The sequence below is a fragment of the Mesocricetus auratus genome, unplaced genomic scaffold (assembly GCF_017639785.1).
Source record: "Mesocricetus auratus isolate SY011 unplaced genomic scaffold, BCM_Maur_2.0 Super-Scaffold_100001, whole genome shotgun sequence".
NCBI classification, from domain to species: Eukaryota; Metazoa; Chordata; class Mammalia; order Rodentia; family Cricetidae; genus Mesocricetus; species Mesocricetus auratus.
In genome coordinates, this window is record NW_024429187.1 from 15,217,603 (window position 1) to 15,243,632 (window position 26,030).

The following is a 26,030-nucleotide window of genomic DNA, read 5'->3' on the forward strand; positions in this document are numbered from 1 at the left end:
CAGCAAACATGGGTGAATGCTAAAGAGATTACACAGCGTTGATTGTAAAGACTCAAACCAAAACCAAACCAGGAAAACAAAACACAATAAAAAACAGAGCAGGATTCTATTTTACAGTAATAGGGTGTTTTATGAGCTGCCGTGGTGCCATCACTCAGTAACAGGCAAAGCTGACACATCCGTTCATTGCTTCTTCCTGAAGCTGAGCTTTGCTGGCTGAGCTCACCCAAGTCCATCCTACCCCCGGGGGTTGTGGATTCTGGGAGCTCAGAGGCAGGGATAGCTGCCTGTTGGTAGAGTGTGTGGTTAAGACGAGCAGTTGGAGTTGATGTGTGTCCAAAAAGAGAGTTAGAAAAAGAGGGAATGGATGAGAGAGAGACAGAGACAGAGAGAGAGAGAGAGGTCCATGGGGCTGGTAGCAAAGGGAAGGGGAATATTGTGATTAAATTTTTTATTTTAAAAATTATTAATAAAAATTGGAGAAGGAAGAAAGAAGCGTTGGGAATATGGCTCGGTGTTGAAACACTGGGTGTGTACCAGGCAGCAAATAGTTAAATGAGAAGACCACTGATTGGCTGACCTGGAGTTCACTGAATAATTTTTAAGTGTTTCCTTTGTGAGCTCTTGATGCCAGTCACACGCTGGTCTCCAGTTCTCATACATTTCAGAAGACTCCAGCCCTAGGACCCAGAGGTGATTGAGAAAATGGGGTCCACCTTTTATTGTTTCCATAGTGTTTTAACTGGTAACCACAGAGCATATTCTAGCTGATTTTAATGCGTTTTTTCCCCCTCAGTTATGACAGTTGAGCTTTAGACACCTTGTTCACACATAAAAGAATATGAACCCACATGACGCATGCTATGTGTTAGACTGCTAGTAGAAATAAAAATGAGATTAGCACTCAGTTTATCGTGCGTTTATGCTGAAGAGAAGAGTCAGTGTCTTGGTGCTGGCATTCCCAGGTCTTTTTAATGTGATCAGAACTCGGCGCTTTTTGTGGTGCGAGGTACTTTCTTATTCAGGATACTCCCTGTCTCAGAGCCGACTTAAACCCCTTTCCTCCACAGTGTTCCCTCTCATTAACACCTCATTTACATAGATGCTTGTCTTCTGAGATGGCTTTATAAATACAAGGCTCTAAGCCCGGGTGTGCTAAGATTTAGGTAGATGGCCCGTTATGTTTTGTTACTCTGTGCTCGCGTTCTGCTCATGTGGTTGATTTTCTTTTTACTTACAATCTCCCACAGTTTCACACCAGCATCCTGCAAGCTTCAGCCCCTTCACCGTTGCCGCCATCGATGGGCGTGGAAACCTCCGAAAAGTCCAAGTTGCCTACTAAGCCTGAGGCTTCCTTGGAAGAGAAGTATGTTATTTATGGACTAGCATATCAGTGTTCAGAGAAATAGAGTAACCAAAAATAGGAGCGCATCACACTGATTTACAGACGCTGTTTTCACCATCGTCGGTTTTGTAATGTCGAAATAAAAACACACGGATCGGGAAGTGGCTGGGGAGGAGCCTGGAGAAATGAGGGAGTGGAGTTAGAGGGGCCTTTAAGGACTTGGGTTTAACTTTCTAGGTCATTGGTGACTGTCAGAAAGTGAGGGCAGAGTAGCTGCACTCGGTGCTGTGAGGCTGTTTGAAGGGTCACTATGAAGTCGACACATCAGGGACACAGTTCTGTCTCAAGAGGCAAATAGATACTTGGCCAGAAAATTCTCAGACTAATTGCCTAAATTTGAATTAGGCCTAAGAAAACGTTTAAAAAAATTAGAAGTAGCTTTCTTTGCATTATTTTTTTAAATATTTGTTTGCTTAGAATATGTATAGACAGGCCCCAGTGATTTGAGCCTCTTGGTGGCCTCTTTGGGACTTCACCATCGTAAGCCTAGGAACGCCTGTGTGGCTTCTGGTTCATGACATTAACAGACTCCTTTTTAAAAAATATATTGTAGTGATGGAAAAGCAATCCTGGGTGCTGCCGCTGAAGCCCCGCTGTGCGATGGCCTTTCGTAAGTGTGTGGGGAGCATGACCAAGGCTTGAGAGAGTGGGAATCTGTTATGCTCGGGGAACCATTACTAACAGTGCTCAGCTGAGGCCCTGCCCCTCGTGAGCGCAAGACTGCGCGTGTCATGACAGGGTGGGCTGGAGGGCCGATGAGCACAGAGAAGCACCCCTTCCCCCGCATCTCATGCCTGGTGTTTGCAGATCCTTAGTCCCCCTCTCCAGTGTTCATTTGAAGTTCAGAACTTTTGATTCACTTTTGTGCTGATTCGTGTTTTTTTATTTACTCCAAGAGAAAAGGCTCTCACGGAATGTGACAGCTGGCAGAGCTGCTCTCTTACAGTTCAATAAACTGGCCCGATATGGGCGTTTACCCAACTAACGTCTGGATCAGATTAGGAAAGCCCCGGACAACCTGGAGAGCCTATTTTCAGAGCAGAACTTGGATGAAATGTTTCTGTTTCTCTGTTATCTTTTACTTTTTTTGGGCAGTCAGCACTATTGACAACTTACATAAAAGCAGAAATGCCTTTTAAAAGTTAGATTGCATAGTTGTTCTAGTTTTTTGGAGTAAACACATGCCTTCTTTAGTCTCTTCCCTGCCTTGCCTTCCTTTTTATCTTGTGTTGCTTGGGATCGAGCCTTGGGCCTCTCACATGCCAAGCGCACTCTGGCACTACACTCCCAGTCTCTCTCTCTCTCTCTCTCTCTCTCTCTCTCTCTCTCTCTCTCTCTCTCTCTCTCTCTCTCTCTCTCTCTGTCTCTCTCTCTCTCTCTGAAACTGGCTCCATATTTGTGCATTTTGTTTTTGAGTAATATGGTCTCCAGCTGTGTATGACTGAACGCTAATTATGTAAAAGAAAAAGTCTCTGTGACTTGCAGACTCCTTCTGCCTTCCTAGGCTAGCAAATGAATTACTGTGGGCAATGACAAGGGTTCCTCCACTGCTGCGGTTCTCAGCCTTTGGGTTGAGACCCCTTTGGGGATGTGTGGAACGACCCTTTCACAAGAGTCACATAAGGTGGTTGGAAGACACTGATATTTACAAGTTACGATTCGTAACAGTAGCAAAATGACAGATACAAAGTAGCAATGAAAATAACTTCATGGTTGTGGGGGTCATCACAACATGAGGAACTGTATTAAAGGGTTGCAGCGTCAGGAAGGTTGAGAACCGCCGCTCTAGTGCATATGCATCTCCCCCTCCCCGCTTTAATTTTGCCCTTCTTTCTCGCTCATGTTTGGAGACAGGCGTTGTCTTGATAGCCCAGGCTGTTCTTAGACATTCAGCAGTCCTTCTGCCCTAGCCTCTTGAGTACTGGAATTACAGGCGTGCCCCCACAAAATCTGGCTTATTATGCTTTGCCAGACTCAGAAAAAGTTATTCCTCTTTGAAAGAAAAGCAGACTTTTCATTCTGCAAGCAGAAGGATTAGATCTAACAGTGCACAAGCTTCTAAGAAATTCCTGGTGTAAATGTGTAAGTGCCACTAGTCCATGGAAAACACTGATATTGCCAGGGCAGTCTTAAGTGTTTTTCCAGCTACTGTGACATGTGTGGGACAGTTTGTGTTACTGGCAGGACAGTTAACCACCCTGCTTTTAAAAGAACTAAATGCTGCAATTTACTTAAGCACATAAGTGCTTGCTTGGGCCCAGGTTTTCTTTTATTACCAAGATTCAACTCCCAGACAGTTTTTAGTTTCCTTCTAAGACGATCTGTGTAGACACAGGCACCAGAGTCAACTTACTGTTAATTCTAATTATCATTGTTTCTGTTGTTAGAACTTCAAATCTGCAGAAATCCAGCAGCCTGGGCAACCTGAAGAGAGAGACATCAGATGGCTTAGTGAGTTCTCCGGGGGTGGTTGTGTTGTGTTTTGTTTTGCTTTGTTTTCCCCTTTTTCCTTTTCTGTTGTTACCCTAAGAAGAAAATACTGAGGGAAGAATCTTTACTTACACACGGGAAAACTTCATTTTAGGAAGAACTTGTGGTTTCTCTGATGGGAAGTTGCTGCCGTGGCACAGTTAATGATAGATATTAAGAATGAGTATTAAAGACTAAAAGTACATAAATAAAAGGTTGAGACAAACATAAAACATTGTAGGAAATAAATACAGCTAAGATTTTTGTGGTTTAAAAGTGATGTAAATGGCTTCCTATTTATAGAAGTGTATCTGACAACTGAATGTCTACAAGATTTTACAGTAGCCTTCCTTACATGTCATTGTTTTTGAACAGGAAAAGGAGTCTATCCAGAAGCCTTCAGAGGTAATTTCTATATCTGAGTTGAAGTATAAAAATCTTTTAAGTGTAAATTAGGCCCAGGAGACCAAGGCTGTCAGAGTGTCCAAAGCGTGTGCTTGGAAGGTCAGGTGCACGCGCCTGTTCTTCAGAGAAGTGTGCATCATGACTGCGTCCTCAGAGAAGGCTGCAGAGTGGTGGCCATAGTGGGGAGGAAAGGGTAGGAAAAGGAGAAGCTGGGGGCCTCGGCTATAGGATGGTGGCAGTGTTCTGGGGCGAGATGGGGTGGCTGTGACTCAGAGAAGGGCTAAATGTCACTGAGTTGTTTACTTTAAAAAGTTAATTTTAGCCAGGTGTGCTAGTGTATGCCTTTAATCCCAGCACTCAGGAGTTTGAGGCCAGCCTGGTCTACAGAGCTAGCTCCAGCTACACAGAGAAACCATGTCTCCAAAACAGCCACAAAAAAGTCAGTGGAGAGATGGCTCGGGGGTTAGGAGCATGGCTGCTCTTCCAGAGGACCTGAGTTCAATCCCCAGCAACCACATGGAGCTCACAACTATCTGTAACTGTAGTCCCATGGGATTCAGTGCTCTCTTCAGGCGTGCAGGTGTCCATGCAGATAAACACCCGTGTACTAAAATACATACATACATAAGTATTGTTTGTTTGTTGTTTTTTGGTTTTTCAAGACAGAGTTTCTCTGTGTAGCTTTGGAGCCTGTCCTGGAACTCGCTCGGTAGACCAGGCTGGTCTTGAACTCACAAGAGATCCTCCTGCCTCTGCCTCCCGAGTGCTGGGATTAAAGGCGTACGCCACCAATGCCCAGCTACATAAGTATTTTTAAGTTAATTTTTTTAAGCATGGTGGCACACACTTACAATTCAAATACCTGGGAGGCAGAAGCAGGTGGATCTCTGTGAGTTTGAGGCAAGACTGGTCCACAGAGTAAGACCCTGTCTGAAAATAAGTTAATTTTGAGTTCTGAACCCAGCACCCAGCTCACAAACTCTAAGGGACCCAGCACCTTTTTCTGATCTACACATGCACACACATCCCACAGAAAGTCAAGCAAGCCCATGACCGTACTCCGCAGCACACACTGGTCTCCTCTCCTCCCTGTGGTACTTCATGTGATCCCCTGCCCACTTTCTCCTCTTGATTTTCATCTCAAGCCAGAGCTCCACACCAATGGGCTTCCAACTTGGTGGTTGAAAGAGTCCACTTCTGGCATTAGAAGGGTGGAACAATCATGTAAAAATACAGAAAACTTTTCCAGAAGGATCCATTCCATTTAGCAGAGTTTTAGCGGCCTGCTAGAGAGCTCTGCTGGTCACTTCATACCCTCTGCTCAGAGCCCAGACACACCAGGACAGCAGAGCAGAGCGTACCAGACTTTCTCTTTGGAGACACCAACGAGCCCAAATCACAATACCCAGACTTACTGTTGTTAGCTTTGAATGCTCAGCCTTAGCTCAGATCTTTTCTGTCCGGCTCTTTTAACTTAAATTGACCTGTTTCTCTTTACCCACCTCTTACCTCGGGGCTTTTCACCTTTCTTACTTCTGGTTACCTTATGTCCACTGCTTCTCTGGGTCTGCCTGGCCTCTGTCTTGGGCGTCTCCCTAGTTCTATCCTCCTCTTCCTCTTCCTCTTCCTCTTCCCCCTCCTCCTCCTCTCATTCTCTCTCTTTTTTCTTCTGAGCCTAGATTTCTCCTCCTATTTATTCTCTCTGCCAGCCAGCCCTGCCTATACTTTCTCGTGCCTAGTTATTGGCCGTTCAGCTTTTTGTTAGGCCAATCAGGTGAAACAGATGCAACATGTCTTTCCACAACTAATCAAATGCAGCGTAAACAAATGTAATGCATCTTTGCCCAGTTAGAGTAACATTCCACAGCCCCACAGAGGCCTGTGAGGACCTTTGTGGAAGCTGAAAGCTATGGGAAGGACCATCCGAGGCCTCAGCTGGGGACTCCGCTTGAAACTATAGACTAGTCTCAGCACTGTGGTTAGTTTGTCTCACCCAGTGCTGACCAAGTTGTAACATCAAAAATTCAGATCCATAAACAACTGAACTACATAAAGATTAGTTAGCTCCTGGCTGGTTTCCTTTTTAAAATATTTTTCATTTGTATGCTTATATGTAATTGCTGAAGTAAGCAGAGAAGTGGATATAATATGGATTATTACTCCAAAGGATTGATTCCTCATGGCACTCGGAGCTCAGGAGCTGGCAGACCATTGTCTCAAGACCAGCTGCACATTTACCCAAACTTACATTGCAATGTGTTATGCCCATTCATTTATACATACTGCCTAAAGCGATTTTCACGCAAGAATGTCAGTGTTGAGTAACTGTGATAGAGACTGCATGATTCACAAGTCAGAAATAGTCCCCCTTGCTGCTCTCTGACTTAAAGGTATGCATCTATGAGAAGAAATACATCTGCATTTCCTAGATGGATTTCAGAGACAATTCAGAGGACAGAAATGTGTCCATGAAATACCAACACCTATCAAAGCATAAATGTGTCGTTTAGTGGCATCTGTAGGTGGTAAAACTGTAAAGAAAGGAGGAATAAAAACCACAAACTTCAGCCGGGCATGGGTGATGCACACCTTTAATCCCAGCACTCGGGAGGCACAGGCAGGCGGATCTCTGTGAGTTCAAAGCCAGCCTGGTCTACTGAGTGAGTTCCAGGACAGCCTCCAAACCCTGTCCTGAAAAACAAAACAACCTCCCCCCCAAAAAAACCCAAAAAACAAAAAGCATAAACTTCTACAGAACTTCTAAGAAATAGGGGTAGGAGCATTGCTTGGAAATGGGATAACGAAGGCGCTTTGAGTGATACGTAAAACTTAAATTATTCTTAGGGGCTGGAGGGATGGCTTGGTGGTGGAGTGTGCACTCTGCAGGCATGAGGACCTGAGTTTAGATCCCCAGCAACTCCATAAAAACTGGGCGTGGAAACACATGCCTGTCATCCCAGGAAGATCCTGGGCACAGGGGATCCCTGGGACTTGCCCCCTGGTCTAGTCAGTCAGTGAGCTCCAGGAGCAGTGAGACTTGGCCTTAAAACAATACAGTGGAGAGAAATGGAAGACACCCAACCTTGAGCCTCCATATACACACATGAATTCGAGTACCTGACATACAAGCATTATTCTTTACATAGGACACACAAAGCTCATGTATAGCACAAGTGCAGACATGTGGTCTCAGATTCGTCCCCAGGCAGCCCCTGACCAGGGAGTAAGTATTGGGTAGACATAAAATGAACGTTTCGGGCCGGGCGGTGGTGGCGCACGCCTTTAATCCCAGCACTCGGGAGGCAGAGGCAGGCGGATCTCTGTGAGTTCGAGGCCAGGCTGGACCAACAGCCTCCAAAACAATAAAGAGAAACCCTGTCTCGTAAACACCAAAAAAAAAAAAAATGAACGTTTCGGTAAAAAAAGGAAAAGTTGATGTGGGCAGTTGATATGGCTCCAGGGGTGAAGGCGTTTGCCATCAAGCCCTGCGGCCTAGGTTAAATCCTCGGGGCACTCATGCTAGAAGGCAAGAGCAGTTCCCACAAGTTGTGAGTGACCTCTACACACACGTGTTGTGTGGCACATGCACTCCCATGCTTGTATATAGGCACACATACACATAAGTAAATAAATATTTTTTTATGGTTCACTGTTGCAGTATCCAGAGGGTGTCCCTTGGGGGTTGGGGAGAGTAGGAGCGACACAGGCATCGGGGAACAGGCTGAAACGACAAACTCAGTTTATATACCCCTCAGCCCTGCCCCAGGGGAGGAGAGCCACTGAGCTGGCACCTGCGGAGGCGATGTCATCGGTCTCCTCAGGTCCTCATCATCTCTGCTCTACTGTTGTCAAGGCCTCTGGCAGACCCAGGCTGGGGTCAGGAGATACCAACTGCGCCTGCTCTGGGCCAGCTGTCAGGCCCACTGGGGCTTAGTTTTCCCACAGTTCACCTCTGTCTGTTATTAGAAAAGCAACCCGTGGATGCTAGCCGTGTGCTTTGATCATCTGTGTGAGCAGCCGCCTTCCCCAGGCCCTGCAGAAAGCCCTTAGACTACCAGCTGTTTGTCTCCTACAGCCCTTGTCCATAGGAGCAAGCATGGCGTTCTAAACAGGTGGCCAGCATGGGTCCCAGGTCTTCCCACTGGGTTCCCATCATGAACCTTATTAAGGGCTGCTGTGGGGTGCAAGGCCCGTTCCAGTCCTGACTGTCAGCTCTGAGTGCCCGAGTCCTTAGATCCGGAACCGGCAGTCAGTGGAGACAGCTGTCACTCAGGTCCTTTTCAACTCTTTGTTCGATAAATGATCAAAGGACTTGTCAGTGATAACGTAGAGAACGGCTCTGCTGTGCACATAGACTTGGGGTTGATGCAGTCAGTCATCTCTGCGGCCCTCTCTCCAGCTCTGCAAAGGAAAGCAGAGAGCAGGAGGGTTAGAAAGGAAAGGCAACCGGAAGTGTCTCTCGGTGATACTAGAGCAGGGCGACACCCTTTGTGAGCTTGACGGCTGACTCGGAAAGCTCAAGACAAACAGTTGCCGAATGTGCCTTCCTCCTCTCCTTTGAGAAGAGTGTAAGATGACTGAGGAGGCTCTCCTCGTGTGTTAAAGCTTGTGCACTGCCTGCTTCGTAGGCTCGCCTCAGGCTTCTGTTGCTGTTGTGGTGACTGATTTAAGGATGCAAGCTCATTTATAGCTCTGCACCATAAATTGCTAGAAAAATAAGAATTCTACTGTCCTGGGTACGGAGTGTCTTCGCTCCTTGTCTTGAAGGAATGAGGCAGATAGAACTTAATTGTTTTTAGAGGTGTCTTAAATATTTAAAGTAGCAAATGTATTGATTGTAGAGCGAGTTAGAGGTGTTCATCGTGTTGCTGTCTATTGCCTAGGCTTCTTTAATTTGTCGCTTGGCGTTGGGCTCAGTGTGTTACTTCAGTGGTCTGTCCAGTTGTTGGTTTGAGACCCACCTTCTGTCCTAAGGATAACACACCCTAACACGCCATTACCTCCTCATCACCCCTCAGGATAAAGTTCCAACCGACAGCCACACATTTGAGACCCTGCCTCCCAAGGTTCCAGGACACGACGCCTCCATGGATGACAACCCGTTTGGCACGCGAAAAGCCAGGTCCTCCTTTGGCCGAGGCTTTTTTAAAATCAAAAGTAACAAGAGGACAGCGAGTGCACCAAACCTTGGTATGTGTGGCAAGGGTACCTAGGTCCTGACCTTCCAGGCGGAGGGAGGGAAAGGCTTGGTTCCACCCATGTTCTGTTCATCTGTGGATACATGTGTCTTTCTCAGACATGGAGGCGAATGCCTTCGGGAAGGGGGAGATGGTGTTGGCAGAAATGCTTCAGTGATTTAATTTGCAAGTGTGAAGATGAGTCCGTTCTTACCCCCACTTAAACAGCAAAGTGAAATCGTCCTGGCCCCTGTGGTGGTCTGCGACTTTGTTTAGACCGTCTCCCTCTGTGGTGGTGGGATGCACGAGTTCCCGCGGACGACCCTGTGCAGTGTGTACAGTCTCAGTGCATGCGTGCATTCCTCCTACGGGCATCCCGCCTTGGAGGGAGGAGTCTGATCTGTCTTCATTTTGTCGTCCCTGTGCTCTCTCCATTGGGCTGCATGTGTTGTGTGCGTTGTTGGGATCCCTGAAGACCGTAAACGAAGTGCCAGTGCACCCACCTTAGGTATCGTTACCCCTGCATGCCAGCCTGCGCCAGCGCTGCACTCTGAACCATCCAATCCCCACTCTTGGCCTCTGTGATCTCTACCAAGCAAGCTGGCCGCAACCAGAAAATGCAGTCTGTTCCAAAGTGTCCCTCCGTCTTTGGCGGAAACAGACCTCACTTTGCTTCTGAGTCTACACGCTCTTGTAGCCAGTGCTATCGACACGTTGTAAGCAGCTCGGAGAGGCCCTACTATTGCCCAGCAGCCTGCAGGGTGCAGGGCTAGAAGGAGCTGGCGTCAAACGTCCAGCTCCCCTGACCCATGGCTGAGCCATCGCCCACCGACCCCGCATTCCTCCTCCGTGTGTTCATTTTCCCAGCCTCCGCCCCTCCCCTCGGAATGTCTGTTGCCAGGCAAGAGCTGACTTACTGCTCTTGGAGGGACGTTCTGGACATCGTATTACTTGGGGCGTTAGGGATACTTAGTGATGACAGAGGTGACTTCACGAGGTGTCTGGGGGAGTATCCGTCAGGGTGCTTTTAAGAGAAGTTCATTCTTCTCCCTGTGGGGAATACTCTGAAGAAAACCCTCAAAAAAATAAGATAAAGACTATGATGCTTTCTAAATGAATTGGGCTAGGAACATTTTCAGGGTACCCGTACTCCATGACTGTGGTGAGAGAGTGCGTAGATTCCCTCTGGGCTTCCCTGAGGCTGTCACCTTGTACAGATACCGATTGTGGATGCACACGTCCTAGCAAAGGGACATCTTTGGAGCCTGAAGTGTTTACAGTGAGCGCTGGCTGCACAGAATAAACTCTTCTAGTTGGACAACTACTCCCAGCTACTCCTGTGTCCTTTAGGGCAGTAGTCGATGCTTGTAGTCCAGTGCCGCTTACAGTAACCTGTAGTCACAGCTCTGCTTCATAGAAAACTCAACTTCTGCAACTTCTGCGACTCCTGAGACCCTTTCGCTGATTTTTTTTTTGAACAAGTGTTATTTTCCTTTATAAAATGTAAAGTTTCACACTTTGGAAACCAACAGCCGCGTCACTGCTTGTGGCTGTTCTTCCGGGAATGGACAGTAGAAGGGATATACGTCATGCATGTGTGGAGGTCTGCAGAGGCAAGTGTGGGTGTTATTCTTTCAGGCCAAACTACGAAAGACTGATTTTATATCTAAAGAAAAGCCCACACATACCTATCTAGTCATTGCTTGCTCATATTCAATATACAATAGGCTAGGATTTTTTCCTCCCCCCTCTTGAGACAGGGTCTCAACTACAGCCTGGTCTGACCTTCAGCTTGAGATTTTCTTGCCTGGTCTCCCGAGTGCTAGGATTTAATGGGAATGCACCTCCGTACTGGTGATCCATTTCTTGAGAAAGAATTGCAAGTCCTCTGTGGCTGATGAGCTCTAAATGGCAATGGCAGAGGAGAAAGGGTGTTAAGGAGAAAATGACATAGAATTGGAATTCGGTGTCAAATACAATTTGAGAGAAGGCTTTCAGGGAAACTGATGGGTCTGATAAGCCCTATGTGCCCGAGGCACATTAACCTGGTACTCTGAGGTTAGACTCAGAGGTTTTGGTGCCGTCCTCCTGTGAAAATAAAGCCAGAGAGGGGGTGGTGATGTTAGAGGCTGCAGGAGGCTCGCTGTGCCAAGCGCTAGATTAGGCACAATCTCATCATGAGTCACAGCACTCAGAAATGGAACCACTCTGAGGCACTGTTTATGTTAAGGAGAGAGTCGCACGTTGTAGCCCAAGTTTGTCTCACAATCAGTCCCCCTATGTCAGCCTCCAGGGTGATGGATTTACATGTGTGCACCCCCACACCCAGCTCTGCCCCGCACTTTTAACCTCAAAGGGGTGATTTTTAAGCTCGTTAACTTTATGCAGGAGAGTAAGCTGTAGAGAGCATACACTTACATGCATTTTCCATACGTAAGAGCACTCTCTTGTCAGTCACCGCTTTATAGACCCGGAGAAGACCTCTCTAGGGACTAAAACCAAGAAGGTTAATACTTAGTTGTGTTCACACGGTCTTTATTCTATCCTTGGGACAGCTGAGACAGAGAAGGAGACAGCTGAGCACCTAGATTTGGCCGGTACATCTCGGCCAAAAGGTTCACAGGGGACCGGGCCTTTCCAGATGTCTCCACCATCTCCAGACTCCAGAAAGAAGTCCAGAGGCATCATGAGACTCTTTGGGAAGTAAGTGGAAGGGAGCCAAGCCAGGTGGGGCGCCTGACTCCCGTGTGGCTGAGTGCAGGGGATGATGGGAAGATTGGCTGGCAGTGGGCACCAAATCCCAAGGCTTCTTGGGAAGAAGACCGATTTGGCATTCATTGACTCGTTGGGCCTTGGGTAAATGCAAATGCCCGGGCTAATGATATACGAAACCCGCTGTGGTTGATGGTCAAAGCAGAGCCTTCTCGGGTCTAACCATCTGTGCTGTGTCTCAGGCTCAGGAGAAGCCAGTCAACCACCTTCAACCCGGATGACATGTCCGAGCCTGAATTCAAAAGAGGAGGGACAAGGGCAACTGCAGGCCCCAGGCTCGGCTGGTCCCGAGACTTGGGGCAGTCCAACAGGTGAGAACAGCTGTGGCGTCGCCACCGTCCAAGTCCTGGCTCAAGGCTGTGTCTGGAGGGGTGGTACTGTTTGCCAGTGTTTGCTGGCTGCTGTGCTGGTGAGGGCTGTGTGAATACATGAAGTGCCAGGAATGTGTGTGCTGCAGTGGTCCCTGGGCTTAGTTTTTAGTGTGGGGAATCTCTGGAAGTACAGTCTTGGTTAGGAGATGGGTCTAAGGACTGGACTTGTGGCAGAGACCTTGTCAGCATACAAGGGGTTCTGGGTTCCAGCTCCTGAACTGAGAGGTGGAAGTGGAGGAGGTAAAAATTATGTCTAGAGCCGGGTGGTGGTGGCGCACGCCTTTAATCCCAGTACTCGGGAGGCAGAGGCAGCTGGATCTCTGTGAGTTCCAGACCAAACCTGGTCTACAGAGAGCCTCCAAAACAATACAGAGAAACCCTGTCTCAAAAAAAAACCAAAAAAACAAAAAGAGAAATTATGTCTAGAGTCCAACCCCTGGAACTTGCTCTCTGGCCTCATTGGCCACCAGCCAGGGGACCCCGAGCTGTGGCTTCCACGCTCTGCTTCATAGTAAGACTTAGCACCTACCCCAAGAGGTGAGGATTGAGTTGATATGGGTCAAGTATCTGTCAGATAACAACTGATCAGTGGACATTAGCCGTTGATCAGTCTTTGAAAGTACTTAAAGACACATTCTGTTGGGATTGCTGGGCTTATCCAGACCTTGCGTTGTTCACGAAATGAATAAATGCCTCATTGTGCTAGCTGGGAAACGCTACATAATGTTTCGCTCATTAGGGTTCCAAGAGCTCTCCCTGCGCTCTGTTCAAGCCCGGAACCAGTTTGGAGCCAACTACACCGGCCTGAGCATAAAAGGGTGGGGTTGGCGAACACTGAGGTGTTGGTGCTGAGCCTTTAAAAGAGTAATCAGCTGGAAACAGACACACACAGGCGGAGCCCTGGATACAGCTTTCTTCAAGGTTTCCTTTGGCCTTCAGATAACAGATGTTCTCACTTGCCATATGTCCTCCTCAAGCACAATAAAGAACTCCCTTGTGCTAAAACAGAAATTTGTCATGTGTGTACACACACCATAAATAATTTTTTTCAGTTTAGCTATATAACCTTCATACTTTTTCTGTCAAGCTACAGAACTGTGTAAGTAAAAGAAAATGCAAATTTTGTTTGGAGAGTTCCTTCCAGTAACCTAGCAGGAGCATGCTATCTTCTCGGCGATCTTTGCCGAAGAGAAACCGTAATTCTGCAAAAGTGAATGCATATTAGACTTGAATTTCTTTCAGCCAAGTTGAGTGTTCTCGTTTGGGAGTGTGCTTTGGGTAGCATTGTTTGACTCCAACTTACACGCTCATCTTCGTGGCTTCTCTGCAGAGTGAGTTCTTGTAGCTCTCACTGATCCTTCTGCAGTTTCTTTTGAATTGAAAACAGGGACTTTTAGAAGAAGGCAACTTACCGATCTTGTCCTGAGAATGAGGTTTACTTGGTTAATTGTGTGCCACCAGGGAGTTTCCATATCTGTTGCATGCACAATCCTGTTACACATAGGGCTGGCTTACGGTTGTTGCTTATTTTCCCACAGTGACCTGGATATGCCATTTGCCAAGTGGACCAAGGAGCAAGTGTGCAGTTGGCTAGCGGAGCAAGGCTTGGGGTCCTACCTGAGCTCTGGAAAGCACTGGATTATTTCTGGCCAGACACTTTTGCAGGCTTCTCAACAAGACCTAGAGAAGGTAGCTGCTTCCTTTTTTGTTTGTGCATACCAAGAAGAAGGGAATGTGTGTGTATAGCTGGGGATGTAAACTCAAGGGTACAGTGCTTGTCTGGTATGAGTGACGCCCAAGCTTCAGTCCCCCGCCAGAGCATGAAGCCTGAATTATTCTAAAACAAAGCAGAGTGAATGGGACCTGTGTTGCTACTCTTGAAAAGATACGTGATTGTAGCTCTTACATAATGAATAGAGCCCATATATCTCAGGCATTTTTGTAAACTTACTTTGGCTTACTTTTCAGTGTGATATAGACAATCCAATCTTATTTCACAAAATAATATTCTATATTTTATTTTGTAATGATTGAATGCTTTTGCATAAAATAGGAGTAAAATCCACACTATACATTCAATGTCTCCTTTTTACAAATACATCAGATCCCTAGGCAACGTCTAACGTTCTACTCAGCCCACCGAGGTAGACCTGGGCCTTTTCTCCAGCAATGTTGTATGGCCTGAGGCTCATACTGTAACGTAATGTCGAATGGGCTTATTAGCCTGAGGTAGCATTTTTAACTTAGGACAGAGCTGGTCCTGAGGAGCAGCTTCATTGTGGAGGATCCTGCACCGTTTGCCGGTGGGTAGAGCTCTGAGGTTCCGTCTACTGTTTCAGGAGCTCGGCATCAAGCAGTCACTGCATCGCAAGAAGCTGCAGTTGGCCCTGCAGGCCCTGGGATCTGAGGAGGAAACCAACTATGGGAAGCTGGACTTCAACTGGGTCACCAGTAAGCGTCTCTTATGGGTGAAAAGAATCGGTGTTGTCACCTTTTCACTTTGTTGCGTGGTGATGACCCTGGCTTCTCTCCTTTAGGGTGGCTGGATGATATTGGCCTCCCGCAGTACAAGACCCAGTTTGATGAAGGCCGGGTGGACGGCCGAATGCTGCATTACATGACTGTGGTAAGTGGCTCTCTGTTCTGGGTGTTTCCTGAGAAGTTGATGTCGTAGCCTAAGCTATCTGCAGGATTGATGTAGTCACTAAGGTAAATTCTGAAGTGTACATTGTGAATGTTTGTATTTTGTGGTATGTGAATTTTATGTCACAGAGAGGACTGAAGCCCTGGTCATTTCTGCATTACCCTTTGCTCTGGCACCCACAAGCAAGGACTGGCCTCCTCCCTCGCCTTCCTTCTCAGAATTGTTCCCTGGAAATGCTTCACACTTCAGATCAGTCCCACGAGGGCAGGCGTGACAGGGGTGAAGGAGGGGAGGGTAGGCTAGACCCGCACTGCTTCCTTGTCTATTGGATAGTTTGTCTTCCCGTCAGAGAACAGAAAGACCATTCCCTACATACAGCAGCGGGGAGGTGGACTCCAGAGCCTTGTTCTATATTCCATACTACAATTAATGTTCCACGTGAGAGACTGTCATTTAAAGAGTGCTTGGTAAACTAGGCAGACCCATAGGTGTTACCTTTGGTTAAATAAGTGGAAATTAACCTGCTGACTCCCTAAAAATCTCTCACTGTGAAAGGAATTTGGAGCTCCATTCCTAGGGTTCTTATTCTTTTATCATTGAGCCAAAGTCCTTAAAAGCTTGGAGGGGGGACCGCACCACCATGTGGCCTTGCATGAAGAACCCTAGTGAGTTTGGCTTGTTTTATAGTCACTGCCGTTTTCTAAGCACGCATTCCTGGATGCTCGATTCTCAGTAATCCTTTAGGTCCGCATCATTGTCGTCTCCATTCTTACGATGAGGAAACAAGGAGTTGAGAGGTTGGGTAATGGACCCAGGTTTCTGTGGTTACTGAGTGGTGCGGTGTCATAGATAATTTGAAGCTAGGCTGGTTCCAGGACCTTCTCTTAATTGCTTACTATTCCACCTGGGACACATTTAGTGACATTTGACCTGCCTCTGTCCATGCCCATGGGATGTGATGGGTCAGATGTCCCATGAGAATTTGAACAGCCTCACACTTGAAAAATCACAGGAAGCACATGCAAGATCTTCCTGCCAGAGCGACACTGAGTGACCAGGAAGGTGTGACCTGTGAGTCCCGAGCCTAAAGTCCCTGTTGGAATGTGGTTCCCTGGATTGGCTCCGGGAACAGAAAAAGGACCTGAGTGGGAAATGGGCAAAAAACAGGGAGCAAAAAGCCAATTTGGGAGCCGATGCGATGGCTGAGCAGGTAAAAGGGCTCGCTGTTCGTTCCAGCCCGACCACCCGAGTCCTATTCCTGTGACCCGTGTAAAGGTGGAAGGCAAGGACTAACTCTACAGTTATCTCCTCACCTCCACATGTGTGCTCGAGTCCTCCACACGTGCCACACACACGTGTGCTCGAGTCCTCCACACGTGCCACACACGTGTGCTCGAGTCCTCCACATGTGCCACACACATGCACTAGTGATAATAATAAATAAGCCCGAGAATCATCAAAAGCTGAACAAAACCTGCATTTGGTATCTGTGTTGGTGTCTTTTTTTTTTTTTTTTTTTTTTGGTTTTACGAGACAGGGTTTCTCTGTATTGTTTTGGAGGCTATCGGTCCAGCCCGGCCTCAAACTCACAGAGATCCACCTGCCTCTGCCTTCTGAATGCTGGGATTAAACGGGCCCCAGACTTAAAAGGGTTTAAATGAAAGCAATTCTCATAAAACTTCTTCAAATATATTTTCAGGAGTAATTAGCATTTTATCTATGTTGGAAACATAATATGTTTAGATGTTTCTTAATCTGATAGACTTTAATTAAATGAAAGTAGCCTACACTGAAATGTGTGGAATGAGTATCTCAGCTTTGGATTAAAATATGTTAAATACATTTTCTAATTTATCCTAAGACACAGATTTTACTAAGTTAACCATATAAAAAGTTAAGAAATAATTTTTGCCCAGTAGCCTCAAGGATAAACTACTAACTTTTTATTTTTACTCCTAATTTCTTGGAGTTTTTTTTTTTCACAAGAAATGTGTTATCAGTCAGGTGTGCTGAGTGCCTACACAGACAGCCATCTGCTTGTTCTCTGGGTGTGTTTAGATTTATCTCGGCACTGCCCTGAAATCACCTACTGCTGAAATCATTTGTTGAGGTGTGTTAGGAATGTTTGAAATTGCTCTCATGGCCCAAGAAGTTTCCTTGAAAAAGTTGATTGGTGATGTGCTGACACTTAAAAGTCTTCATTTCTTTTCTCCTTTACTGTTACTCAAACCCTTGCACCGAGGGACATAGTTTTCCCACCATGCTGTTAGGTGAAGCAAACAGTCAAGACTGGGGGCACTTAGTGGGACCGGGAAGCTTGATCCCCTGTGAGCGTTCCGAGTCAACTCTGCTGAAAGGGAGGGCAGTGTGGCTGCTGACCTGCAGGCGTTTGCAGATCCAGTTCTGGGGCCTAAGGAGGAGACAGGAACTCCTCAAGGCCCAATGCCACAGCACTCCTTCTCAGCAGCTCTTGAGGCAGAGGCAGGAGGATCTCGTGTTGAGGCTAGCCTGGCTGCAAAGAGACTGTCTCTCCCTGCCCCCTAAGATTATCCTCTGTAGTGACCAGTGGGTGCTTTTCAGAGCCCTGGTGTGACTCCATCCTATCAATCTGTAAGAGCGAGGAAGAGGTAGCAGACTTGGGGGAGCAATATGAATTTGAGGTTCTAGAGAGGATTTGTTGAGAACAGGAAAGGGCTCTGTTACTAAATGAGCCTTGAAATCACAAGCAGAGCTGTGCGATTCCCCCAGGGAGCCCCCCTTTCACCCCCTCCCCATTGCTGGCCAGCACAGTGAGTCCCTCTTCCTCCTCTGCAGGACGACCTACTGTCCCTGAAGGTCGTGAGTGTGCTGCACCACCTCAGCATCAAAAGGGCCATCCAAGTCCTGAGGATCAACAACTTCGAGCCCAACTGCCTGCGGAGGCGGCCGTCTGATGAGGTAGCTTTTTCAGACAAGAGGTTCGCACGTGTGAACTTGACGGTCAGGTGAAGTGTGTGAAAACTCAGAGCCTTTTTCTCCCGGAACCTGCAGAGAGAGCTGGCTCCCTTAGAGCCTCTGATCCCGACTCACTTGACTTCTCGGGCTTTGCTTTCCCGTGTCCCTCCCTTTTATTCCCATAGATTCCCACTGTGTCTCTCTGCTTCCCCCTGTGCGTGGGCCATACCTTCTACTGCCAGCTCAATCTGCAGAGTAAAATGTCACTGTAAATATTTCCTACTGCATAAAAAAGCTTGAGTCTGTGATGCTGGTTCTTTCAAAGAGCAGTCAAATTAGCAAACACTTGTTTTGCCTTTTCTTTGAATAGTTCATGGGATGCCAGACAGAATGCTTTCTAGGCCAGACCTGTGGTCCTGCCGCCAGCATCTGAAGTATAATACATGTCTGTTTCCACAGAGCGGCATCACCCCATGCGAGGTCCAGCAGTGGACCAACCACCGAGTGATGGAGTGGCTGCGCTCTGTGGACTTGGCGGAATACGCCCCCAATCTCCGAGGCAGCGGTGTCCATGGGGGGCTCATGGTAAAGCTCTCTCGGTTTGAAATTGACTGCTTGCTCGGTTCCCTCTGGCCCCAAGGGCGAGCAGTCCTTGATCTCGAAGCCCACGTTGCTTTAAAACCCGTGACCTGTGTTTCCGCATCACAAGTGGAAAGTTCTCCGTGGCGGGAATAGCTCTTGTGTGCTGGAAGGATTGCATGAAGGTACCGCGAAGCCGGGTACGCGGGAAGCAGAAGTGAATCTGTGTTGCAGCTTGGTCCTGCCCGCAGAGAATTCACCACTTCATGCTGATACTCCAGAATCTAAACCCTGGTTCAAAGCGTTGTAGGACGGGACACTCATCCTGCCTCAGTTTTGTTTTTCCCCAGTAATCCTAACTTGATCCCACACTAGATTTCTCTTGCAGGGCATCTTTAGTGTCTTTCTCTAAATTAGGTCTAAGCCCATTTCTTTTCATCGCCCTGCAGTATGGACTATCACCCAGCATCCATCTCTCATTGATATTGTTCACGGTTTTAAATGCCTATACAGATACAGGCTGTATTTCTGCGTATCAGTGTCCCATGAGAGGTTGCTTTCAGAGCCAGCGGCATTCCAGACAGGAAGACCTACGGCTGCTGCTTCCCCTGAAGCCTGGGTTAAACAGACAGCTAATCCCCTAACTCAGGCACGATAATGAGTCCAGACTGGGGAGGCAGCTCAGAGCACTGGCTGCTGTTGCAGAGGACCTGGGTTCAGTTCCCAGCACCCACATGATGGCCAATGACCATGTAACCCCTGTTTCAGAGGATCTGGCCTCTGTGGGCACCGTACACATGTGGTATACATTCATATATGTAGGGAATGCTTTTGCGCATTAAGAAAATACATAAATCTAAAAAAAAAAATCAAAGTCCACGCCCTCAGCTGTCCATAGGGCTGCTGGGCATTACCCAAATGAAAGATTTTTGTAGACTGTTAAGTACTTCCGCTGCAACTGAGTGTGACCTATGGCACCATTTACCAATCCCCGTTTTTCTTACAGGTTCTTGAGCCTCGCTTTAACGTGGAGACTATGGCTCAGTTGCTGAACATTCCACCAAACAAGACCTTGCTGCGCAGACATTTGGCCACCCATTTCAACCTGCTGATCGGTGCTGAGGCACAGCACCAGAAGCGAGATGCCATGGAGTTACCAGATTATGTACTGCTGACAGCTACTGCCAAAGTGAAGGTTGGTTCCGCTTATCATTGCGCGGTGTTTGCCAAAGCCCCATCGTCCCGTTTTCCGAGATTTTGCTCGATTCTGTTAATGAGCTAAGAAACCCGTACGCACGTGTGTTTACAAATTTCAAGAGCAGTTAAGGGACCAAAAGTTTGAAAGTCTCTGCTGACATCATTCTTATTATCAGAGTTACAGCTGATGCTAGCTTCTGTTGTCAGTGTCTTGTCAACCCTGCAGACTGTGGCCTGGGCCTGTTTTGCCATGGCAGTGGTTTTGCTTTCCTGTTGGGAAAGAGGCATAAGAGAAGGACTTGGGGTGGGCTAACCGAATGGTGAGCATATATGCCTGGCGGGCCGGAGGCCTGAGCTTGATTGATCTCCAGTGCTGCAGATGAGTGCATGAGCCAACAGGGAGGTTTTCTCTTGCACATCTTCAGCTTGCCTTGTCTATAAGTCAGAAAGCTCTCCTTAAGGAGAGAGGCGGAGCCGGGGTTGTTATACCTGCCTGTAATCCCAGCATGCAAGAGGTCGAGGCAGGAGGATTTAGAATTCAGGGTCGATCTGAGCTACACGTAAAGACCCTAGGGGTGGTTTTTATTTACCAGGGCTTGAGGGCTGTAAGAGATCACTCTTTCTTTTGAGTTATCCCTACGTTAATTGGTCTGTATGTGTGGCTTCCAGATCCTTCATGTGAGAACAACTTAAGAGTTCTCCCAGAAACATATGGCAAGCTCTCTTGGTTTTACCCTGTCTGCCTTTGAATTCCTTTCTCCCTGAGGACTGTGTAGGGACCAAGATGAAGTTTCTCTCCAAGAGGGTGAATCCTTTTCCCACACGCCAGTCTCATTACAAAGCAGAGTAGGCAGAGTCATCACAGCTTTGCTGTCTGCTGTCCCTCCCCCCCCCCTTCTCCATCCAATCTGGGATTGAACCTAGGGTCTTCATCATATTAGCAAGTGCTCTACCATTGGCCTACACACCCCAGGCCACCCTACCTCCTTTAAATTTGGTTTTGTTTTGAGTCAGCCTTAAGCCTGTGATTCTCCTGCCTCCGCTTCCAAGTAGCTGCTGCCGCCAGCAGGCCTGTGCCACTAGACCAGTTAGGGCTCTCTTTTACTGAGCTTAGATCGAATAGCCTTGCAAAACTTGAGTCATCCCGGAGAGGTGATCTATTGTGTTAAGTCCTGCCTGATGCAAACAAAAGATTTTGACATGTCCAGCCTGTGGCATAACAGTGAGAGTTACACCAAGGCCATTTTTGAATGCGTCCAGGGTACTTCTGGTTTTCTTGTGGAAGTTGCTCATCCAAGCTGCTTCCTTTGTGTGATGAAGTGACATGTTGTTAGTCCTTTGTCATAGGAGTTTTAGCAAATTTCTGGGTGTCTTTTTGTTTTCTTTTAAAGCCAAAGAAACTGACCTTTAGCAACTTTGGGAACCTGAGGAGGAAGAAGCATGAGGACGGAGAGGAATATGTCTGTCCAATGGAACTGGGGCAGGTGTCAGGGAGCAGCTCCCAGAAGGGGTTCAGACCTGGCTTGGACATGCGTCTGTATGAAGAGGATGACTTGGATCGGCTAGAGCAGGTAAGCCCTGTGCCGTGTGCTCACAGGCACTCCATGGAAGCCACGCACACTGTCTTTGCGTGCCTGAAATTGCGCAAATGAGTTTGTCACATTGTGGCCTGTTCTTGGCAGATGGAAGATTCAGAAGGGACCGTGAGACAGATAGGTGCATTTTCCGAAGGCATCAACAATCTCACAGTAAGTGTGCTTTGGAAATGTTATTCTAAACGTGTGCAAAGCCACAAACTCCCACTTGCATGCTGGCAGGTGTGTGGTGCCGCGCTCAGGACTCAGTGCGTAACTTGCTGCCCCCTTGTCTTCCAGCACATGTTAAAGGAAGACGACATGTTCAAAGATTTTGCTGCCCGCTCCCCCAGTGCCAGCATCACAGATGAAGACTCCAACGTTTGACCAGAGCACCTGGGCAAGTACCAGGAGCACCGATGTCGTTTTCCAACTTTGGTTTTCGAGTAGCACATGCGACAGGTGACGGGTAGTGCATTGCTTATGGTTCCGACTTCTGCTCCCTGGGAAGCGGAGCTGTGCGCAATGCAGGGGAGCGGTGCCCGTTCTGGAGATGCTGAGAGAAACAAGACACTGGCGAACGGAAGTGTGCCCACCCTGCCTCTGTGTGATGTCAAGTCTGTGACGTACTCTATTTAAAGTGCTGCGTTTCGGGCTGGGTGTTCACCGGAGTGCTTCTTCATCCACACCCCCAGCGTGGAGGAGGGTCTGACCCTCTCCGTGCTCACTGCAGCGTCTAAGCAGAACGTGCTGCTCTTCAGACCCCAGGGCTCACCGCATCCGGTGCCGCAGAATGCCAGCCGCACCTCCACTTGCCTCTCTGACTGTCTTATTTTTATATATTTTTCTAAGTATGTGTATATATGCAGTATATAGAAAACAGAACTTTTATTTTGTGACACAAGGGTCAGAAGATCGTATTAAAGACAAAGAAGCCCCAGTGTTCTGAGTTTTTATATAGCAGCTGATCCCTGAGGAGATCAGAGCCCCCTCTCTTCCTCCACTGATGAATTTTAACAGTATTAATCATCCAGGTTAAATTCTACATGATGTGCATTTCTTTGACTCCCAGAAGATCCCGGAGCGGTGTTTAGAGGCTCCGGTTTTACCCTGGCCTCCAGCTTTGGATGCACTCAGTCCCCTCAGAAAAGGTTTTATTAGGATGACTTTGGAAAAAACCAAACCAAAACAGGACCTTTTTACATGTTAAGTTTCCCATTTTCTTCTTTGCTATATGCGCCGTTACACAGGACTAAGGAGTCCACCTCGCCATGTCCCTCACACTTTGGCAACTGAGGGGGCTTCGTGTTGTTTCAGTCAGGATCCAAACACTCGGACGCTGCAGGCTGTACTTTAATGGTTTTTCCTGTCCAATAACATTGCTCGTGTTTTCTGTAACACAAGGCCCACAAGCTCGTAGGAAAGGGGATAGAAAGCCCAGCGCAGCTGTTCCTGTGGCATGTGTCTGTGTGTGTGTTTTAGCGGTGTTGGAGACAATCTGGTTTTCATTAGAGGTTACACATAACGAGGCCAACTGTGTATAGACAGGAACTCACACCCTGGGGTGCAGGTGGGCAGCCCAGTGTATGGTAATAGATTTGGTGATAACCGTTTCTAGATGTCAGCAGTATTCCTGTTGTAAGCCCAGCAGGTTATGGAGCTGCTCATTGTGACACTTGTAACACTACTCTTTATGTCTAACTACAATTATCTGATGCTCACGCGATATCCTTTGGATGTTCCTGTTCATGATTTGACGTCTATATTGGCTTCTTCCTCTATGGGGGTTTTAGTTTAAACGGTGAGTAAATATCACCATTTGAAAAGCTCAGTTTGTTAGTTGAGCCCAGTTGAAAATACCAGCTGACTGTTACCGATGCCAAATATTCTTTATTAAGGACAATGTAACAACTGATGATATGTGATAAAGTTAAAAAAGCTTTTGATTATATATTTTATTTACAAAACTATTATGTATGCACTGTTGGCATTACCGTATGAAAGAAAATAAAGTCAATTGATAAACTGCCTTGTGTTTTTAACTGTCATTACTTAATGTTCCTTTGTTCAGAGTAACAACGTCTTGGTTTCTGGCAGAAGAACAGGCTTCTTTGTAAACTTGCGTGTGTTTGTGTGAGTTGGGTTCACAGCATGAATCACAGACAAATTGAGATCTCTAAGAAGTATATAAAAAGAAATACTTGGGGAACCAAGGGTCAAGACAGACGTGACTTGCAAACTTAGAGATGGAGAAAAGGGTATATATGACTCTAACCTGTATGCTCACATACTGGTTTTCAATTGTCAGGTTTGTTGTTGTTTTAGTTTTTGGTTTGTTTGTTTTGAAAAGGAACCACATCTAGGCAGAGTTTCCCAAAAATCAGAAGTCACCTGTACATGCCCTAGGGAACAGGTGTTTTGTGTGAAATTGTCACCTGTCACTTGGCAGGCAGCAGTTACCTGTGTGAGCACAACACACCCAGTCGGCAAACAGGAAGCCCTCCCTCGCATGTTTGCCCAGCCTCAGGTCTATATGGCTAGCCACATCAAAGAAGCTGCCGCGTTAGGAAGCTGGTGGCAGTCTTAACAGACTTGGCTTCGATGAAGGAAGTCCTCTCTGAAAGAGAAGCCATTCCGGTGGCATTCGCGTGTCGGATAGCTAAGAGGAGCCTCGACTCGGGGGCAGCCGGGAAATGGGGCAAAAGGCCTCCCAGCAGGTGGCTCCCAAGGACAGCCAGGAGGTCCTCGCCATGTGTGAGGTGGTCAGCGCAGCCGTCGCCCACGCGGCGCAGAAGCTAAAGGAGTACCTGGGGTTTGAGTACCCGCTGAGCAGACTCTGCCTGGCGCCCGGCACGCTGAGCGAGGTCTTTCTCGTCCACTTCATCACTTTCTGCCAGGAAAGGGGGGCAGATGAGTGGCTCACCACCACCAAGATGACCAAGCACCAGGCCTTGCTGTTTGGAGCAGACTGGATTTGGACCTTCTGGGGACCCGATAAGCAAATACGGCTTCAGGTGGCCGTGCAGACCCTGAGGATGGCTTCTCCTCTTCCCGTGAGGGACCCAAAGCCCTGTGAGTCAAGGGCAGAGGAGTCTTGCCCAAAAGGCAGGTTTGATAAGCTGGAAGAGTTCTGTAGCTTGGTGGGAGAGGACTGTTTGGGCCTTTTTATCGTCTTCAGCGTGCCTGGAAAGCCGAAAGCCATCAGAGGAGTTGTCCTGGAGAGCCTCAGGAGTGGGATGGCGGAGAGCCGTCTGCGGGGACACAAGGCTGTGGAGCAGTTTTTGCTGCAGACGGAAGGCTGTGTCTCCATCAAGGAGCTGCTGGGAAACTGTCTGAGTAAAAGAGACGGACTGAGTGACATGAGCAAGGTTTATATTAGCATTCTCTAAACGGGGTGCGTTGCTGTGGCTGGTCTGTGAGATCCAATAGAAAAAAAGAAATCAGCAGAGGGGATAATCCCCAGCATCCACTGAAAAGTGATTGCCTGGATAAAAACTTGCTAGTGTGGCAATTATGGAGGGGGGGCAAAATAGAACTTAACCTCTAGCTGTGTCTGTGTGTTGGGCAAACTTAATTTGTCTTTGTTTACTTAAGAATAGAAACTGGGGAAGGAAATGATAAAGGTGTGCATAAAATTTTGATTTGCAAAACAAAAGCTGTCTTTGACTGGTCTCATGGTCACAAGCACACGACCTTACTGCTGTTGTTGAGGGAGCAGCAGGTGTAAAGGCATTTGGGATGCCAGTCTCCCCACGGAGGGTCCTCTGAGCCTCATCTCCACTCATGCTCCTGGAAAGTCTGCACATGAGGGACTTTCAAAGGATTTTTAAAAATATGTGTTTATTATGTGTTCAATGTTCTGTCTGCGTGTGTACTTGGACACTAGATCTCATCATGTGGTTCCTGGGAATTGAACTCAGGACCTCTGGAAAGAGCAGCCAGTGCTCTCAAACTTGGAGCCACCCCCCCGCCCATTCAAAGGATTTAACTTAGGATCTAACTGAGTGTTAACTTTACCCCTGATTTACTAAGTCAGAGTAATCATTTCTGCTTAAAAGTCTTCCTGGGCTTAACAATGCGAAGAGTGACGGCCGTTATTTATTGAACTCGTGTTGGGCTCAGTGATTTGAGTGTATTATCATAACTTGCACATAGGGCTCTAATAATAATAAGTAGGTGTTTGTTTCTATTTGTCAAATCAAGGGCGTGTGTGGTTCCCAAGTCATGAGCTGTTAACAAAAAGTCAGTCTCCGCTTCAGGCTCCAACTCTTCCAGCAATACATAAAGTAAAATCGACTCTTGGGCAGCCACAAGCGCTGTGATCACAAAGGTGTCCCCCTGCAGGGAAGCTGGTGGTTGTCTGTCCTTCCTCACTCCCGCTCATACTCTGCGGCTGCCCTTCTCAGCCTGGGCCCTAGTGTGGGGAAGCATGGTCTTAAATGGTGTGGTGGTACCGACGGTATCCCCCACCCAGCACTGGGGAGGCTGAGGTAGGATGGCTCT

General features: G+C 47.4%; 2 protein-coding genes across 17 annotated transcripts in view; both read left to right on the forward strand.

Moving 5' to 3' along the window:
* The window catches only part of Ppfibp1 (PPFIA binding protein 1), a 146,027-nt gene extending 122,471 nt beyond the window's left edge, over window positions 1-23,556 (forward strand). For 9 of the 16 annotated variants that reach the window (XM_040743627.1, XM_040743626.1, XM_040743632.1 and 6 more), the window contains 17 exons: window positions 1,251-1,366; window positions 1,959-2,015; window positions 3,793-3,856; window positions 4,250-4,279; window positions 9,298-9,469; window positions 9,932-9,964; window positions 12,012-12,159; window positions 12,411-12,539; window positions 14,138-14,288; window positions 14,939-15,050; window positions 15,137-15,225; window positions 18,058-18,180; window positions 18,637-18,762; window positions 19,763-19,951; window positions 21,345-21,524; window positions 21,636-21,701; window positions 21,828-23,556. In XM_040743627.1, coding sequence (XP_040599561.1) covers window positions 1,251-1,366; window positions 1,959-2,015; window positions 3,793-3,856; window positions 4,250-4,279; window positions 9,298-9,469; window positions 9,932-9,964; window positions 12,012-12,159; window positions 12,411-12,539; window positions 14,138-14,288; window positions 14,939-15,050; window positions 15,137-15,225; window positions 18,058-18,180; window positions 18,637-18,762; window positions 19,763-19,951; window positions 21,345-21,524; window positions 21,636-21,701; window positions 21,828-21,914 — 1,872 coding nt within the window. In that variant the 3' untranslated portion in view covers window positions 21,915-23,556. The remainder of the gene's footprint in view (window positions 1-1,250; window positions 1,367-1,958; window positions 2,016-3,792; window positions 3,857-4,249; window positions 4,280-9,297; window positions 9,470-9,931; window positions 9,965-12,011; window positions 12,160-12,410; window positions 12,540-14,137; window positions 14,289-14,938; window positions 15,051-15,136; window positions 15,226-18,057; window positions 18,181-18,636; window positions 18,763-19,762; window positions 19,952-21,344; window positions 21,525-21,635; window positions 21,702-21,827) is intronic. The other 7 variants (XM_040743630.1, XM_040743633.1, XM_040743635.1 and 4 more) reach the window with 3 other exon arrangements.
* A 95-nt stretch (window positions 23,557-23,651) lies between these two features.
* Rep15 (RAB15 effector protein) lies at window positions 23,652-25,182 on the forward strand. The gene has a single exon (XM_040743647.1). It carries the CDS (start codon window positions 24,221-24,223, stop codon window positions 24,914-24,916), a length of 696 nt encoding a protein of 231 aa, XP_040599581.1. The 5' UTR covers window positions 23,652-24,220; the 3' UTR covers window positions 24,917-25,182.
* Window positions 25,183-26,030: the final 848 nt, after the last annotated feature.

Bases quoted from the DNA above. Each gene is read 5' to 3' on its own strand.
- Rep15 (XM_040743647.1), top strand. From the start codon at position 24,221: ATGGGGCAAAAGGCCTCCCAGCAGGTGGCTCCCAAGGACAGCCAGGAG.